The sequence below is a fragment of the Myiozetetes cayanensis genome, unplaced genomic scaffold (genome assembly GCF_022539395.1).
Source record: "Myiozetetes cayanensis isolate MyiCay16 unplaced genomic scaffold, myiCay2020 scf1, whole genome shotgun sequence".
NCBI lineage: Eukaryota > Metazoa > Chordata > Aves > Passeriformes > Tyrannidae > Myiozetetes > Myiozetetes cayanensis.
The window spans coordinates 107,900,932-107,919,973 of NW_026086604.1; the positions used below are offsets into that span (position 1 = coordinate 107,900,932).

A 19,042-nucleotide genomic window follows, 5' to 3' on the forward strand; every position below is an offset into this window, starting at 1 on the left:
AAAGGCTGATGTAAGGTTGCAGACTCGGTCTTGTCAATTTGGGGTATTAATTGAGCCCATCTTAAGACATTAAATCATAATTAAAAATTGGGGCCAAATACTTGGAAAAGATGGCTTCAGGGCACGGAGTTAGCCCTTGTTTGAGATGTAAGGAGAGAGGAGGAAGCACATCTGTGGTACTGTGAAATGTAAATCATTATGTCACAGAGAAATGAAGTTTGGGTAGAATGGGCTTCCCAGTTGGCCTCACAAATGCCAGCACAGGGATGTGTACACGCTGCTGTAAACAAAGTAGTGCCATGTTTAAAAAAAAGATGCTGATAGCTGAGTGAAATATGCCACTTGGGAAGCACATGTAGGGTGTGAGCAAAAAAAAAAAAAAAAGAGTTGAGAAGATTAGCTCAGAGAGGTTCAGTAGACAATCAGTAGTTAGTATTACAGCTAAAGATGCATGGATTAGCAGTCCAAAAGCAACTTGAGTGTTCATGATGTTTCAGCTGAGCACTGATGCATGAGCTAATATGATGCCAACACCATGGACAAACCTGAGACCTTACAGTGGTCATTATACATCTAGAGAGGTAGTTCAGCTGCAATTTGGAAAGATACAAATTGAAGTAATGCCCGGGGTAGGAGGGGAAAGTAATGCTTGTTGAGTTAGAAACCATGTCAAGGTACAGGGCTGATCAGTGTTCAATATCCACTGGAGCACGTTTAAATGTCTTGTGAAGAATTTGCAGATTTTTGGAAAGTGTGCTGGTTTTGACTGGGTTTTGACTGGGATAATTTTTTTCAATAGTAGCTTGAATAGAGCTCTCTTTTGGATTTTTGCTAAGAAGAGTGTTTATAATACAGGGATGTTTTTCTTATTGCTGAGCAGCATTTACACAGTCAAGGCATTTCCTGCCTCTCATCCCACCCCACCAGGGAGGGGGTTTGGGGTGCACAAGAATTTGTGAGGGGGTACAGCTGGGACAGCTGACCCCCAGTGACCAAAGGGATACTTCCATATCACATATGGTGTCATGTTCAGCATATAAAACTGGTGGAAGAAAAAGGAAGGGACAAGGTTCGGAGTGGTGGTGTTTTGTCTTCCCAAGTAACTGTTACATGTAATGGAGCTCTGCTTTCCTGCAGATGACTGAACTCCTGACTGCTTTACCTATTAAACTGTCTTTGTCTCAAACCAGGAGTTTTTTTCACTTTTCTGATTCTCTCCCCCATCTCACTGGGATGGAGTAAACAAGTGACTGTGTGAGGCTTAGCTGCTGGCTGGAGTTGAACCACAGCTTGATGAAAGATTCAAGAGAGACTTTTTTTTTTTTTTTTAAATAGTATGATTGCTACTTTCCTTTTCTTGATATATCAACATGGCTCTAGGGCATACTGTCTGGTGGGAGATTGCTTCTCCAGGCACTTGAATGCATCTTATCATGAAGATTCAGTCTCTGTAAAAGGATCAAGGGAAAAATGCTACTGAAGTGTGACTTGGTGCTCTTTGCAGTCCTGAAGAGAGTTAGGTTGGCTAGAAAGCTAGAAGAAAGTTAAGCAACTGTACAAGTCCATATAACAGGAATAACACACATGGGAGAGAAATTAACACAGAGGTGCTAGGAAAGGAAAACTACTTGTCTGGCTATCCCAGCTGGCAAGGAAGAGATACAAAGAATTCTTCAAGTTGTGTACTGTGGAGAGAAATTTGTGCTTTATCTGACTGTCTAAATAACCAAATTTGGGATTCCTGCAAGAAAATCCAATATGCAGAAGAGACCAATAAAGAATTTGAGACATTTGACCTCTGTCGCCTTGCAAATCTGGATCAATGCTTTTGAAATGATTTTATTTAAAAGGTGCATTGAAATCTTCTTGTTAGCTTGATTTATGAACATTGGGAATTCTCTATGATATTATTGAAAGTCATCCCCATATTTGGTTAAGAAAGACCACATAGAGAAATAAATTTTAAAAGTTTCTTAAACAAGCCAGGTAAAATGGGTCATTACATTTCACAACTCATCTTACACAGTGCTGATTAGTCATGACTCGGGCAGAGGAGAGAGCAAACCTTCCTCACAGTCCTTGTCTCAGAGTGACTGCTGAGCAGTGCATGGTACACAGCTGGTGTCAGCGCCTCGGTGCTTTTATCAAGAGTCTTGCATCTGTTCATACTTTTCATGTAATAAAAAAAGAAGCAAAGCATCTTTTATATATTTTAAATTGGAAATAAGATCAAATGGTGATGTTAATCAAGATTTCATTACAGCAATATTGAGCATCTGTCCAGATCTGTCCTTAACCTATATGGGCTTGTCTGTAATAAGGCAAATTAAGATCATCTTTAACAGAATTTCCCACCCCCATCTTACCACAGAGCTGATAGCCCTTAGCACCACAGATCAGAACACTAATCAAGATGATGTTCTGTTGAGATGATTGCATATTTGATAAATAGGAATAACTTCATGTGCACATCCTTCTTTCTCAGAAACAGAGCAGTGGCTTTTATATTCTGTTCTATTTCCACACCTTGCAAACATATTCAGTATGACATGTTTTATTGGACATGTGGCACTCTTTGGCCAGAACTGGGTAGTAGTTTGTATGTGTCTGTAGCTGCAAATAAACTTCACTTCTCTTAGTCTCACCTCTGAAATCTTTGAAGTCTTATTCTTGTAAGAGCCCCACACTGAGCGCCAAAAAGGACTGCTGTGGTTTAACCCTAGCTGTCAACTAAGCACGATGCAGCCACTTGCTCACACCCACCTTACCCTGTCCCTGCCCCAGTGGGGAAGAGAAATAAAAAAAAAAAAGTAAATGTAATGGATTGAGATAATAGCAGTTTAATAATTTTAAAAATTAAAATATTATTATTACAATAATATTAGCTTTAATTAAAAGGAGGGAAAGAGAAAAATAAAACCCAAGAGAAACAAGTGCCCACCACCTGCTGACTGATGCCCATCCCATCCCTGGTTGGTCATGTTCGCTGGTTGGTCATGTTTCTAATAAAATGTTCATGAAAATACATGTTCTGGAAATGTAATGAGGTTTACTAGGGCTGAACTGGATTCTACTATTTGTGTTTTAGAAAGAAGAGAGACATTTACTTTCTGCACTTCTTCACATGACTTTTGGACAAAACCCATTTTTCTCTGAAGTTTTTAAGTTGAGAGTTTTTGAAATCAGAGTCAATCTAAAGACTCCTGACAAATGAAAGACCTGTAGTAAACTACCTTTATGTAAGACATCTTGCCAGTTCAGCCATCTCTGTAACTCTGAACTTAGATTAATGCTTCCTAGCCCTCGAGTTATCATTGTTTAGGACTTGCTCTCTGACAATCAGGTCAGAAAATGCTCTTTATGATAATGTTCAGAAGAAGTTTTACATTGATACATTAACAAATAATATGATAGATAATTGATGGCTTCCATAGAAATGGTTCTTTTAACAAGGAGACCTGATTTGTACAGTGCATGAACAAAAAAGGCAATTTACTGCTACAGAAAAGAGATTCCTTGACATTTTTTGCAATGACAGTTTGAGGCAATGATGTTGGCACATTGTTGCCAGATGGAAGATTCATTTTACTGGCCTCTTAATTAACAACTGGTAAATGGTTGCACCCAAATACACATATTTACATATGCAGAGTGCTTACTGTGTCACAATGATGCTAATGGCTTAGAGAGTGAGTGTTATTAATGCAGTCTACTAATGAGAATGTCAGAATAAATTATCCTCTCCGGAACTGCAAGCTGTCTATCTGCCACCTGCATAGGAGCTCCCGAGTTCAGGTGTCTGTCTCTTGAAAGCTGTGACCCTTTTGAAAGCTGCAAATGGAACTGTAAGAATTTGGATAGTTTAGGGGGGGAAAGTCCTGCTATCTCTAAAGGAGGCTAGCTAAAGGACAGGTTCCTATCCAAGTTCTATCTCATACCATGGCTATATATATGTAACATATCTGAAAAGGCTTCTGGTAGAAATACTCACAGCTTTCCTTGTAAAATCTTCATGTATTTTACAAAGTTGTCTGTGCATCTTGGGAAAGGAGGAGAGGTCATAGAGATGAATGGGCTCTGCTCCCCAGCTGCCATAATTCATTGTCTAGTTGGTACACAACCCATAGTTTAATAATATATTAAGAATAATCTGTTATATTTCTGTATTACCTGCCATCTGAGAATCTCCAAAAAGGTTTTTTAAGTTGCACCTCACTGTTCACAGGAGCGCAATGATTTGTGCTTGAATGTACAACTTATGTATGGGCAACCTAAGGGGTCACAGCAAACAGTATTTCCAAGATGCTAGGGAAGAAAAACTACTTTTGAATCCTGGCAGTACTGGTCATCTTACTTGTATTTCTTTCTGTTGGTACCACTGATCAACACTAGTGTTGAAATCCAAAAGTTAATTTGTAAAACTGAGGGAGATGATGGCAGCAAACTGCTTTATGGAAGGCAATCCGGAAAGAGTGTTAAATTATTCACTTAAGTAATAGCCAGGTGTAGAAATGTAGGGTAAGAAACAGCTGGCAATCCAAAATGGTCATAAAATAAACATTAGTTAACAGTATCATAGTGTTCTTTAAGTAAGTCAAGTGCAGTTCTGGAGTGTGTCAGCCTTGAAGTGAGAAGCTCTTCTTGCATAGGAAGGACCAGGGCTATTATGCCCGATTTTGAGCATTATTGTAAGAGTGTCTATGGGCCAGTCCATGAAGGCTCATTAGAGAACAGAGAAAATGCTTTGAGGGCTACAAAGTTTGGTCAAAAAGGAAAGATAGGACAAACTCAGGTTCTGTAGTAAAGATGACTATGGAGAGTCTTCAGATGCAAAGACTGCCTGAGAGACAAAGGGAAAAAGATTGTTTTACTTATTCGTGGTTCATTAGGCAGAAATAATGGACTTAAACTGCAGAGAATTGGATTAGCTGTTAGGAAAATATATTTACAGTAAGGATAATGAATAGAGTAATAAATTTCCAGAGGAGAGTATTTCCCTCTGCCTCTGATTAGACACACATCTGCCAGGTATAGCTGCAGTAGAAATGAGAAGCTGGACACAGTGATTCTGGATATGCTGTCCAGCCCTGTGGGGGTTCTCCTATCTCATGTTTAGAGCCTGTTTAAAACTTGTTTCTGTCTTGCTACTTCCATCATAACAGTAGCTGAGGATAATCTGAGGTGCTGCCTTTGCTTTCCTCTCTTTTGATGGGCAGGACAAGCACGTTTCCCTGTGGTGATGTCAGGCTCAAATTTACAACCTATTCACTCCTGTGTTACAGCACTTTTTTTGCCGTGGCTGCAGCTTTGCATTACTCACACTCCTCCAGCTCTGGCCATTACCTACTGATGTGCTTTATTGCTGAAATGTGTATGATGCCCAGGACTCTTCTGGGGGCCTGGAACTATTCTTTTCACTTCATGATTGCCTTTCTTTTACAGCTAATGCTGCAGCATATTTTGCCAAAGATGTTTATCCTACGAGGTTGTTCAAGTAATGTTGGATGTGGAAAGCATAAAAACAACTTTCAAGAGGTTAGGGTTTTTCCTAGGACACAACCAATCTTTTCTCAGTATCTGCACAGCACGATCCTACTACAGTTTTGTCACATTAAAAATAATATTGTGATTTCTAAATTGTGTTTTGAGTTACTTTTACATCTGTCTACATTTTGAAGTTTTCCAATTAAAAAATAAATGAATTAATACAGCATTAGTTTTACAAAGAAGAGGGACCTAATATGCTGGGACATCACTGTAGCCTAGCAATTATGCTATTATATTCTTATTTGTCTAGTTTTAAATGTTTCAAAATTATAAGGGAATTATAGTTTTATTCATATGGCAAATAACTTTTGTCAGTATCACTCTGATAACATTTATTTGAAGTTCATTTATAATTTTGTTAATGACCAAGTTCATTTGTAATGCTGAATTCTACGGGAAGTCTGGTACCTGGTAAGCAAACACGACAATTTCAGAACTAAAACTGTGGGGCAGATTGCTTCCTTCTGTCCTGAATTTAGAGTTGCTGATATTCTGAAATAAAATAAATGCCTTCTCTTTGTAAATAGATTTCAGTTTCCTATAAAAATAAATTAGTTTGGAGGTATCTCTGATAGGTTTGCTGTGTACAGCTCCCTTCTTATTGTCTTTTAAGTATGTTTAAACCTTACTTCCATGCTCTCACAGTCGCTGCAATACTTGAGGAAAATCTGTAATGTGTTTTTCACTGTTCTGTTCAACTTGGTGCATTGTGTTCTCCTCATTCTGCTTGATCCCAACTGTTTGTTTTTATCTTCCATTGCATCCTGTCTGCAGGCTTCATGGGGAACTTTTCTTCTCAGTCATGGTCTTACTGTGTTAACTCTTGATTGTGAATTGAGAAACTCCCTTGATACAAAAGCAAAAAATGAAATCACAATAAACCATGTATTTACTACAGATTCTAATTATTTTCCCCTTTGTTTTTATTTTTGTGCAGATTGTTTCTCAGAGGAAACTCTCCAAGTCCTTACTCAAACATGGAAACACAGCAGGAAAGTCATCTATAACAGTAAGTTTATCTTGAATACAGTCTTGTTTTCCTCTTATTTAGAAATATCTAATGTGACTAATTCTCCCCAAAAGCATCCTGCTAAGTAGCCGGAACAGCCCTTGATTGAGAATGTATTTCAGTTGTTTATTTGATTACTTGTTCTGTTTCTGTTTGTTGTAAGGAAATGGCAACAAATAATGTATGATTTGTACAAAAGCCACAATATTTACTACTACCACTTTTAAGATACTTGGATGACAGCAAGAAACTTGTGCTGCTTGAGTACTTGTAGTTGAAGAACTAGAACATTCAGAAATGCATTTGACCTGCTTTTACACATGAAGGAGCTTAATGTTTATTTTCCCTTGGGCTTTTTCCAGTTTTTTAGGAAAAAAAAAGGGTTTAAAAAAATAAAGAAAATGAACTCAGAAAGTACATGCACCCAGCAACTTCCAAAGTTTAATGAAACTAGTTTCAGCTGTGTTGTAATGCAATTATGGGCTGTATTGTTATAGCTCCATGTGCTTCTCTGTGCTAGCTTGTTTGGGAGATCAGTCTTGTCTGCACTGAACCGTGCATGCTTGTGACATTTGCAGCTCTGTATTAAGACAAAGCCTATAATAAAATATTCTGCTTTGGGGATCTCTACCCTGTTGCCTCTTGGGGCTGAGAAGTATTTTTTTCCTTGATGTACAATTAGCCAGATGAGTTTCCTTTGGCTTGATTGCTTGGATTTTTTTTCTACCTTGGGCCACAGTAGAGACAGCAGACTGTGAGAAATAATGCTTTCAGAGAGCCCAGGAGGTTTTATTTCTTAGATATCTTCCTTGGTGCTTGGCTGCAAATTGATATGCTTCAATGCATACAGTAAACTCATTTTTTGTCTAGGTTTGGAAAGGAATTCCCCATTCCTCTGGCTGAATACAACTAGGAGCGAATTTTGCTCCCTAAATAACTTGGTGTGGTTCAGCTGCTGGGTCATATCTGGGCATACTTAATCTTATCCTTCCCTGTGGTGTTCTGGACTCCCCTCCTGTTCTTAAGGAACACAAAGGAGTTTAGTCTTGTGAAAACACAAATGCTCTAGTACAATTAAAATCATTAGGCTTGTTAGTGGAGTGTTCTGGCAAAAATTAAATCACTGTGATAAACAGAAGATGAGAGAAAATGAGTTAATAGTCCCTGCTGGCCTAGCACTGGATGATGACCATGAAATATGGGACCTTGGCTTCTCACCAGCAGTACTAAAGAGCAAGCTGACTTCACTTGAATGGGAGAAAACTGAACACAGACAAAAAATATTGTGTGAAAACTTCGGTGTCTCAACAGAATAAGTAAAACCAGATTGTTTATCATTATTTCTTGACCTGGGGATATACCAGGTGTCTGTCAAGTATGGAAGTTATACATACTAATTTCCTAACTTGTTCAGTGTAGTGAATTGTGAGTTTTTCATAGGATTTTGAAAGGTCCTGTCTTGGCACGTTTTACTGAAATTTTTTTAGCCCTTTGACTGTGTAATGTCTTATCTACACAATTTTATAATACGGCCTTGGGATGCAAAAGAACATAGTTCAGCTTCTGCAGTTGGAAGTCTGTCAAACTTTATAAGACCAGGTTCATTATTTTCAGTTAAAAGTAACTGTGAAACTTGGTATGCAAATCCCACAGCACTGTTGGTCATATACAGCTTAACCATCAGACTACATGAAATGTGTCAAACTCTACGGGCCAAATTTCCAGCAAGCTCAAGTTTGCCTGGAAGAGGCTGCATGTGAATATTTTGCATGGAGAAGCACCACAGCTCACTGCTGTGAGGTGTCCCAGCCAGAATAGTCTCAACTCATGGAATTTTATTTAATTTAATTTTTTGCCAATCAGCATAAAATTCTACTGATTCTGGTACTGAGAAACAAATAAGAAAAAAAAACTCTTAGGGAAAATAACTTTCTTTTCCTCCCCTTTCCCTGTGATCAACTTCAGACACCTCTCCTGTCCACTTCATAGTCTCATTCCCTTTGCCTTCATTGCACATTGTGCTCAGTCCCTTTGGTGAGGTGACAGGTGGCATAGGTCAGGATCAGAAAACAGTGATTTTTTTTTCCTGCTCTTTGTTTTTCACTCATTTTCTCAGCTCTGCTCTGAGCTTACACACAGGCCACAGTCCCTTCAAGGGTGTGTCTGCTCCAGCGTAGGCTCACCTGTGGGAGTCCACCCTCAGAAGTGCCTCATCCAGCATGAAGCTCATCCTTCCGAGAGTGAATCTCCAACTGTGTTCCCAACAGTATCCTCTTCTCCATGCCTCCTCCTGGATTGTCTTTAGGGTGGCCTCACATGCCTCCTACCTCTTCTTCCTTTGTGTCTCTTGCTCCTGGCAGCTGCTGCTCTTCCTGAAATACGTTCTCCTCTGATGGGTTGATGTTTTGCGGTCCAGTCAGTAGCTGCTGCCAGCTGTCAAGCTGGTTTGAGGAATAGCTGGGGTGTCCCACTGGTTCCCCAAGGACCTTGAATCCTTGCAGTGGAGACAGTCAGAGCCTGGCTGTCATGGGGACATGACACGGCTGCTAAGTGTGTGGCCATGGACATGAAACACCCAGAAAATAGGGTTTTGGGGAGGTTTAATCTCTGGGGAGAATACTCAAGATAGGGAAAAGACTTTATAGCTGTCAAATAGAATGTAATCTGGTCTGTTTCAAAGAATATTTTTTAATGAAGGTTTGTTTAATACATTCTCTCCCCTTTTTTTATGTCTTTTAATTTAATTCTTTTAATGTCTTACTCAGGAAGGCAATTTTGGTTGGTTATGTTTTGGTTTGGTTTTTAACATCGCTCAACACAGTGACTGACATCATTATCAGCATCGCTTGCGGCATCTGAAGGAATCACACTACAATATTTTAGTATTACTTTCTTCTGACTCACTCTACAGTAAATGGTTTTGCCAATGTAGTTATTGCAGAACTCTCCTACTGTAGATGTGGCTTTCATGGCAACTAAGGACAAGTGACTTCACTCCTTTTCCCATTTAGCTTGCCAAATGATGCTGAAGCATCATAAAAATAAGTGGGCTTTAGACCCATATAGTACAAGTCTTGTATAGCAGTTTTGTCTCCTTGGACTCTGTGAGACTGTGGAATTCTCCATTGTCCAATCTGAGAAGTACTTGGTCAGAGAAAAGGATTCCCTGATAGATGTTCATGTCTTTCCATTTATGGTTGATTGACAAGGCATAGTCACGTGACACAAAGTGATTCAGGTTTGTGAGCTTAGCAGGGTGGCATCCATCAGCTGAGGGTGGAATTCACTGAACGCCCTCAGCACTTCCTCATGGCAAAGAGAAACATATTAACTTGTACCTCACTTCAGTTTCCTAAATGGGGTCTACAGTCTTCACACTGGAAAATGGCATCACTCTCCCTTTTCATTACACCATGCAAAACTCAAATGTAGCTTTCCATTTAGGTGATCGCTGAGGAGTTGTCTGGCAATGATGACTACGTTGAACTTTCATTCAGTGCACGGAAATTGGATGACAAGGTAAGCTGCTTGATATTAACCTTACCAAAAGAAATAAGAATGCCTGCAAATACAATTTGATGAGATTTTCCCTGGCAGATATTTTTTGCCTTATTTTATTAAACACATCAGGGTTTTCAGATGGATGTTCACAACGAGACTTTCCTCAAGTTGCAAAGTAATTAAAAAGAAACCAAACTCAAGGGAATCTAATTAAAACCAAGACAAGTTAATTACACTACAACCAAGACAATTTAATTATGTAAAATGCCACAGATCAGATGTGCTTAGAGAAGTGAACTTTCTGTAAGTAGTCTAAGATGATATTGTTGAAGTGTCCTAAAATAAAGCTAGAAAACTTCATAACAGCAGTATCATGATAGACATTTTGTTCAACAAAATGTGGCTTGAATATGAGAAATATACTTTTGCGTATCTGTTAAAAAATTTTCCCCTCGTTAATAAGAAAACTCTCCACTGACTCAAACATGACTCAGGATTCTAATGACTACCTCTTTCTGAAAATTTCTTGTTTAGCAATTTAACAAAATTGTTGTTTAGCAATTTATTTATAATAAGCTTCTCAAGCAACTTACAGCCCAAGAAATCCAGATTTTAACTCTCTGTTATTTCAGTGTATTAGCAGACATACAATTATTTGAGGTATATAGTCCCTTCTTATATATGAAGGTACATCTAATTAGAAGCATCTGGTAACACTGTACAGAAGTTTAGGATTGTGGTTCTCCAAGTGTGTTCTTGTAAACATTTGACATGTAATTAGCTTAAAATCAAATCAGTGGGACTACTTTTGGATACATAAATCAGATTTTCAAGATCAGGTTGTAACTTATGAAAAATATTTTTGGTTTATAGTACTGGCAAATCTCAGGCAAGCAGAAAGTACACAGAAAGATGAATAGTACTGAAATTTATTTAGAACATACAGGTAAATAACTTTGCTGTGTTCAGGATCATTAGCAATCATAAATGATCTGGACCTGAATTTGCTTCTCATGTGAAAGAAGAATTAACTTCTTCTTTAGAAGTGATTTCCAAACCTGTACTCAAGTTTCTTCCTGTTCCACATGCTGTCACATCTAGAAAAAGGAGAGGATATATACAACATAAGACTCCACTTGGCCATTGCTTTTTCACAAATGTAGAATGTAATCTGCTCTAAATGTTATGATTACTTATGGTTCTTGTTAGTATAAATTAAAAGGATACTGCCAGAATGCAATTCTGAGCGGGGTCAGTGTTGTTTGAGCAACAACTTTAGGGAGTGGTTAAAATACTTTAGGGGGATAAGTTGAGAAGGATCAGTCCAAAATATTGCAACAATATTCTTTCCAACCATTACCATCAGTGGTATCTTGAATGGACAGGAATTTCCTTCCTTCATCCTTTAAAGGAGAGTTCCTTGAAAGAGGATTTAGATTGTGATCCTTAAATGTATACATTTCTTCCACTAAGGAAAAATATGTAAACAACAATTGTAGGGTTTTTTAAGATTTAACAAAATTGTTGGCATAATTTAACAGGCACAATAGGTTTTGTTGAGGGTTTTTTACTCTCTCCATGTAAAATTGTAAGAATTTTAGAGAACCTACAAAACAAGTAAAGCCTGCTCATTTCTTCCAGGAGGGGTGGCTAAAACATTCAGTGAAAAATTATAGGAAAGTGACAGGTATGAAAGTTTCCTTTAGTTAACTGACTTTGCAGAGATAAAGGTTATACTTTTTATTGCAGTGCTTGTTTGGAAGGTATAACTGCATTTTCATGTTTTATTGAAGCCCTGTCAGCTCAGATGGCACATCTTTGTTTCAAGAGCTCCACTGAGAACACTTCACAGTGGAACAATAACTTTTGGGAAGGTTCTATTGCATTAATAGCTGTGTCACAATTACCATAACAAGCAGCTATGTTTTTTATGATAGCTATAATAAATTGTGAGCACTGAGAAAGGCAAACTGCTTTTCCTGGTCTGAGAGAGGCCGTTATTGTGTGGGAAAGATTCCCCAGCAAACGTCTGGAAAATACAAGCTAATATTGCTTTTTTTTTTATGTAGTTCCCTAGTATTAAACTACTTCCCAAAAAAGTCCACAAATGTCCTGTCTTGCTGCTGAAGAATTTTCAAAATTTTAGTCTTTTGGCTACTTCAGCCTTTTTTTGAGAGACCTTTGACTTAATCCCCAAACCTGAATTCTAAGAAGTGTCATGCTCTAAAAATTAATCTGTAAAGGATGTGTCAAACTAGGTGCTTAGAAACAGAGGTAGGTAAAATTTTAAAGGTTAAGCCATGTAGATGTGTTATTACTGTGTAACTGCTGCACATACTGGAAGAACGATGTGCATTATACCACTAGCAAATGAATTATGTTAATCATTTAAATATTATTAAAATAGCATCACATTATATTGCTGCTATTCTCATTTCAGAGGATATTCTTTCAAGATAATGCAAAGCTGTTAGATGCAGCATAACAACGAAAAGCTTTGAAAATGTTAATAGCTATGAAAGCAAATGTTTCTTCATCTTGTCGTTTTTTACTTATCACAAAGCATCTTCAATATAGAAGGATTTTTTGTTTGTACCTAATTCTGAAAGGAATTAGGCTTTGTTTTTGGATTAAAGAGGGAGTGATATAAGCCATCATCCAGCATGAAAATCTTTCCCTTTATGTGGTATTACCTTGGTAGTTAAAACCAGATATTAAAAATTATTTCCCTTGTGCTGATTTGCTATTTCAACTTCATGATACTCAGCTAGGAAAGATACTATATTTTGAGTCTTACGTGAAATACTGGCTTCCTTTCTGAATTCTTCTGCACTCCCGGGTGCATTCTTTGGATGTATGATTTTGAGGTGTTTTCTTTCAAAAAACTTATCAAATTCATGTTTGATTAAAAAAACCTACTAATATTAAGCTTTTACTGAGCTTCAATCAGTATACCTATGTGTGAGAAGAGGCAACTCTATCTTTTTTAACCCTATACACTCTGGATTTTAGTGTCACTGTGATTTAACCAGCATCCTCACTCTCTGCTTGTTCTCCTTGCTATGCACTGATAATCCAGCAGAAAACACTGTCTATACTAGCAGTTTCAAGGTCTGAGTGGAGTCAAGATACTAAATCTATAGTTAATCATGTGCTCTTTCGAAGCGGAAAATTAAGAAAGGATTTGAAACTACAGTTAGAAATTTGAAGCTTCCCCTCCAGCTGTGGAGGGTTAACACCCAGCCACTCCTCTGCCTCTGCAGCCAGCATGTCCAGAATAAACAAGATGTTGAAACAAAAGTGTCTGTGGCCAAACTGCAGCAGTGCTGTAGAAAGAAACTTAATTTAGGTTTATGTAAGAAAGTTTAGGGTTGTTAGCTGAATGCAAGGCTAGGGGAAGGTGTTCTACAGTGCAGTGGGTATATGCATATGAACCTCAGTTTCTGTCACAGATTTGCTTTTACTTAGAGATACCAAGTTATTTGCTGCGTTCCCCCTCTGTGTTTGTCATCTTAGCATGGACCATGTTATCACATCCTAAAGAGGACTTGCATCTTTAACCATCTTTATCCATCCTGACAGTTGGTAGCACACAGTGTCTTGGCCAATTAACTTCTGTTTTGAGAGTGTGGGTGAATAGTGTGAAATTCAACCCCACTGTAGAATAAGCTTCAAAGTTCAAGACATCATAAACTGGATATTAAAACACCAAACAGGTATGGAGGCAGAAAGAAACAAGCTACGTGGATGAAGGGGCTAAAGCTCAGGAATCTGGACTAGGTGTAAGAAGGGAAAATGACATTTTACAGTTCTTGCATGCTATGATTAAATAGGCAAACTGGGCACAACAACAGTGCCACAGGAAACCTTGTGGGACAAAGACAAGAATGACATATTGCTGAGAGACACCAAGAGGTCTCTCTAAAACTGTACTGGCTCTCCTTTGTCATTAGTAGTCAGGGAAGCACCAGTGTGTTGTGCCTGAAAAGCACAAAGAAAAAGAATCCTCAAGAGTAACCTGTCCTATATTTTATTTTAGGATTTTTTCAGCAAATCTGATCCTTTCCTGGAGATTTTTCGTGTGAATGATGATGCAACCCAGCAACTTGTTCATAGGACTGAGGTAAGGGATGGAGTTGGATTTACTTTTCAAGGACATAGATGGGCTTTGAGGAGGAATAGTTTATGCCTCCCATGTCACGAATGGTCTTGCAAACACGTTTAAAAACACTTCCTAGTGTTACACTCTAGTGTAATTATTAGCTAGTGGGTATCAGGTCTTGACTTATGAATCTTACAGTAAAGGCAGATGATACTGAAACCAAAGGTCCAAATTTAATCAAATTGGCAGATACTCTGTTTGAAGGTCCATAGTTATAGATATGATATTTAGCTGAAATTGTGCTGCAGACAGTATCGTATTTTCCCACTAATGCTATGTTGCACCTTCTCTACCTCCTCCCAGGGTGCTGGTGCTAAAGAGATTTGTAATCTGAGTGCTTTACATTTGTTTCTTGTGTCCCAGTGATATTACTGCTTCCATGCTAATGGAAAAATGGAAAAAAGCAGCATTTAAGTGTACAGGATGGAGCTGTGATAGGTATTTGGGTTTATAAGCCTGTTATGGATTCCATTAAGTCATTCTAGCAAGGCAAACCACGTGCCTATAAATTGATGTTGCCCATCCCTATTGCCTACTCCTGCATCTCTTCCATGGCTTCCAGTTCAGTTCTATAACCTGTCCCTTGCCAGTTACACTCTCACTGAGGCACGGCAGTGCCGGAGTAATCTCTTCAGCATGATTTACACATGATATATGCAGGGAATTATGGGTCTATTTCCCACCTGTGCTCCTTTTGGGGCTTTCCAGAGGAGTGTTGCAAACTACAGGTTGCTCAAGGACACATATTCCATGCATGTTGTTCTGAAAACTCTAGCTGAGCTCTGCTTGCTTTCTTTTTCTGGTGAACATACTGTATTGAAAATTGTGGCTCTTGTTAGCATTCTTTTTGGGCATATAGAAATGTTAATGGTTCCCTTTATTATTTTCACTCACAGGTTGTGATGAATAACTTAAATCCAGCATGGAAGACCTTTAAAGTGTCTGTAAATTCTCTGTGCAGTGGAGACCAGGACCGCAGGCTAAAGGTCAGAAGTCATTCCTACTTTTTTAATAGCTTTACTCACAGAAAGTGAAAGTTTGTCTCCCTTTTCCGAGTGTAGATTGCTATTCTGCACTTCTCTCTTCTTTGAAGGAAAAAATGATCACACAGATGCTTTATGATTACCATAATCAAATTAAGGATGCAGAGAAGTGGTAATCCACTGTAATCAATAGATTATACTCTATATTTCTTACAGTAACCCCAAAAAAGGGTTGTTTTTTTTTCAATCAGTTGGATAATTTGAGTCCAGCATCATTTAACTGGTGAACGTATACTCAAGGGAAGAGGCAGCCCTACCACAATTTTAACTGCTGTTTCCTCACGTCTATATCTGGAGACCTACTGTAAAAGAAACACTGAAATATGAGATCTGTTATTATATTTGAAGAATAAGGTGGCCACAAAAAGACATGTGCCATAGTAATGGAAGAGTTACGAGTCAGCAGAAAGACAGATGGTTTGGGACTTGGAGGTTTGTGTAGAAAAATTCATCTTCTTTTGGCTAATTCGGATTCAATCAAGGCTATATCCCATTGTTCATATCTTCTAATCAGGCTTAAGGTTAATACTTAATTAAAAATATCAAAGAGCACTGGTCCCCACTGTCTGTTCAGCCTCTTGGACCTGGTAAAAGAACACTGGACTCTAAAGTATGGCTTTTTCCCTCCCTTTTTCTTAAAATTTTTATGCCAAATTTGTCTAACAGAATTTTCTTTTGTCCATGCAAACATTTCTTCTTTCATCATTACGGCTGCACAACCCTGCAGAAGGAGCGTTGCCATTTTTCGCTCATTACATACTGCAGGATGTGCTTTGCAGCTAGACAAAAATAAAATGCTGGTGTGGGTATGTTACAAGGCATGTCACAGATCGGTGGAAAGGGTAAAAGGAATCTTATGGATGCTTGGATTGTGATTTATAACTTCACAAAATTAGCCCTGTTATTATGGAACAACGGTGGTATTGACAGCAGTGCTTGTATGTGTATGTTTGTATGGCATTGGGGATGCACGAGGAAGGCACAGGTATAAATGTTTAACTGTATAAATTGTTTTTGTTCCCTGTTACCCTGTGGCACTGTTGGGCAAACGAGATGGGTTCATGTGCCTGAGATGTGTGAAGGAATCTCAGCATCTGAGGTGGTACAGGGAAGCAGTTGTGAAAGATCGTCCTATCTACGCCTTAGCTGGTAGATATTGTGTTTGGCATGTTCAGTGGGATTGAAATAGAGTTGTAGGAGATCAAGCAGAGAATGAGCTGTACAGAAAGAACAGCTTCCATTTTAAAATGCAAGGAAAATTAACAATATTGGCTGAAGAGGATTTCTAATGCAAATGAAGAAAAGTGGAGGAGTTATTTATTGTAGTATGTGTAGGATGACAGTAACGTGAAGAGTTAGGGTAAGGACTTTGTTATCTTGGGAGGTTGCCATTTTATAAATTTCCTGGGTAGATTAAATAGCTATATGTTAGTTGACTGAAACACAGAACATAAGCACATAACTCAGTGTTGTATAAGCAATGTAGACCTCCAAGAAAGGAAAAGGGGGAAAAAGAGCAGCTGCCATCCAGGGGTAGTAATATGACTGACTCAAAGGACAGTGAAGGCCAAGGAGCACTGCCATGGCTGGCACCTCCATTGGCACCTCTGATGCCTGGGCTGCTACTTCATGACAAAATGGAAGCACTGGAAAAAGCACAGATGGTGCATATTTGAACAATGTGTTCACATCAAAGCTCAGGCAGGGCTGTGAGCTGAGGTTTTGCTTTTGAATGGGGTGATCTATGCAAGGCTTGGAAAGGGAAGGTGAGCAGTTCTTTGATGCATTATATAAGGGCAGGCCTCCAGTGGGACATATAGACAGAGGTGACATGGTTAAAGCATGTGGGAGTGCTGTAGCTGCTGCAGCATTCTGACAGGTGAAAAGGAGCTGTAGGGGGCAGTGCTAAAGAACACAGTATATTCAAAATATGAAATGCTGAGAGGCTGAAGAAGAGATGTAATGTGGCAGATTACCTGTGTTATGCAGCCACTCCGAGGGTGCATCTTACACAACCAGATGCAGAAGGTTGTAACCTGTCTCTGCCTTGTCACAAGGTCCCAAATCACCCAGTCCTCTGTATACCTGACAGCCACTTGGAGCAATCAGTTGTGCCTGGCTTTCCAGGATCTGCTTCTTGAGGTACCTTAAACTGAAATGAGTAACATCCCATAGTAATGTGACTGTGTATGTTTGAGACAAGAAATGGATCAGAATTCTGCCACTAAAATGAAAAGCAGAATTAGCTAAGCACTGCCTTCGCCGCATTGTGTACATGTGGCCTTTTAATCACTTCGATGACAAAACCTAGGAAGAGAAGCAAATGAAGTGTGAAGCTTAGGATATCAGAGCAAGTGGCAAGTCCATAAGGGTAGGGGAATGTGGTTCTGCTGTGAGAGACATGCTTTAATCTCTTTGAAGCTGAGGTGAGAAGATATGAGAAAGGCTGAGATTTCAGCTTGGATAGAAGAAGATGGATCGGGGAATAAAGGTGGTCTTTGAGCTGTGAGCAGAGAGATAGTAAGCAAAATTGTTTGCAGATGATACTTCAAAAGAGAGACTGAAAAGGGAGAAGTGAAGAGGAACAAGAATAGTCCTTTAGGACTGCCTGTAGAGAAGATGAGGGGAAAATCAATGAAAGTATGGCTAAAGAAGAAAACCAGGGCAAGGTGGATCTTATGAACATATTCAGAGTTTTCAAGTTTGTTTTTTTTTGTCTGTTTGTTTGTTTGTTTTGTTGTTGTTGTTGTTTTCTTTTTGAGAGACTACATGGTTTTATTTGTGTATGCAAGTGTTTGCAGGCCCTGATTTAGGTATCTGATGCTTCAATTCAGTCATCTGCAGAAAAGCTAAAAGTACTAAGATTTGCACCAGATCATTCATGAGTGCAGGAATACTTTAAAATTAATTATGGCTGTAAAATAAGAAAAGAGCTGGACACTTATTTCAAATTCAGGCCCTTTATAACTTTTAGTGGGTGTAAGATAAGTCTGTTATGGTAGAACAGCCCCCAAAATCACTTGTATTTGACAGATAACATATAGCACTTGTCAGATGATTATTTGCTTCCTTTTTGTATGGTCTATAACCTAGGAGTTTGATGGCAGTGAGGACAGAAGAGTGGAAATTATAAGAATTAGGGAGATGAAGTGTCTGTGACTGGTATAGCACCATATGAATGTTTATATTTTAATTTACATTGGCTGAGCAGTCCACCCTTGACGCGACCATATTTTGGAACATTTGACTTTAGTTGCTTTGTTTCACTTCATAAAGTATATAGCAGTATGTTTCTGCTCAGTGTTGGAAGAATTCCCTTGTCGTATTTAATGTGGGGGAGATTTAGTGTATTCCAGCTGCCTTGCTGAGCATCAGCTTCTTGCCAAGATTGCTTGATCACTGTGAGCAGTAATTGTGTAAGGCTGGGTAGTTTTGTATCTACACCTGCTGTTAGTTTGTCACACGCTCTGGAAAGCATAATCTGAGTTAAGGCTTTAAGAGGCATCAGCAATTCTTGGAGAGAAATATGAACTTGTGGAAATTCTGCAAGACTTCTTAACAACTGCAGACGTGCTACAACTGATGCTACCTTTGGGTTCCCTCTGTAGGCTCTATGTAGCACTGAAGTCTTGGCCTTTCATCTCTGCCTCTGAAATCACATGGGTACGGAGATTAGTGGTCAGATTTGTGTTATGAGGAATGGGGATTAATGGGAAAAGTCCACTAAAACAATACAGATCAACTTACAGAAGTTTGATCTTCATTAGTCTTGTACTCAAA

The 19,042-nt window shown here is 38.7% G+C and overlaps 1 protein-coding gene across 2 annotated transcripts in view; it reads left to right on the plus strand.

The window, feature by feature from the left end:
• CPNE4 (copine 4) overlaps window positions 1–19,042 on the plus strand; it is a 225,490-nt gene that overhangs the window by 119,841 nt on the left and 86,607 nt on the right. For both annotated transcript variants that reach the window (XM_050315604.1, XM_050315595.1), the window contains 4 exons: window positions 6,485–6,556; window positions 10,001–10,075; window positions 14,097–14,180; window positions 15,116–15,205. In XM_050315604.1, coding sequence (XP_050171561.1) covers window positions 6,485–6,556; window positions 10,001–10,075; window positions 14,097–14,180; window positions 15,116–15,205 — 321 coding nt within the window. The remainder of the gene's footprint in view (window positions 1–6,484; window positions 6,557–10,000; window positions 10,076–14,096; window positions 14,181–15,115; window positions 15,206–19,042) is intronic.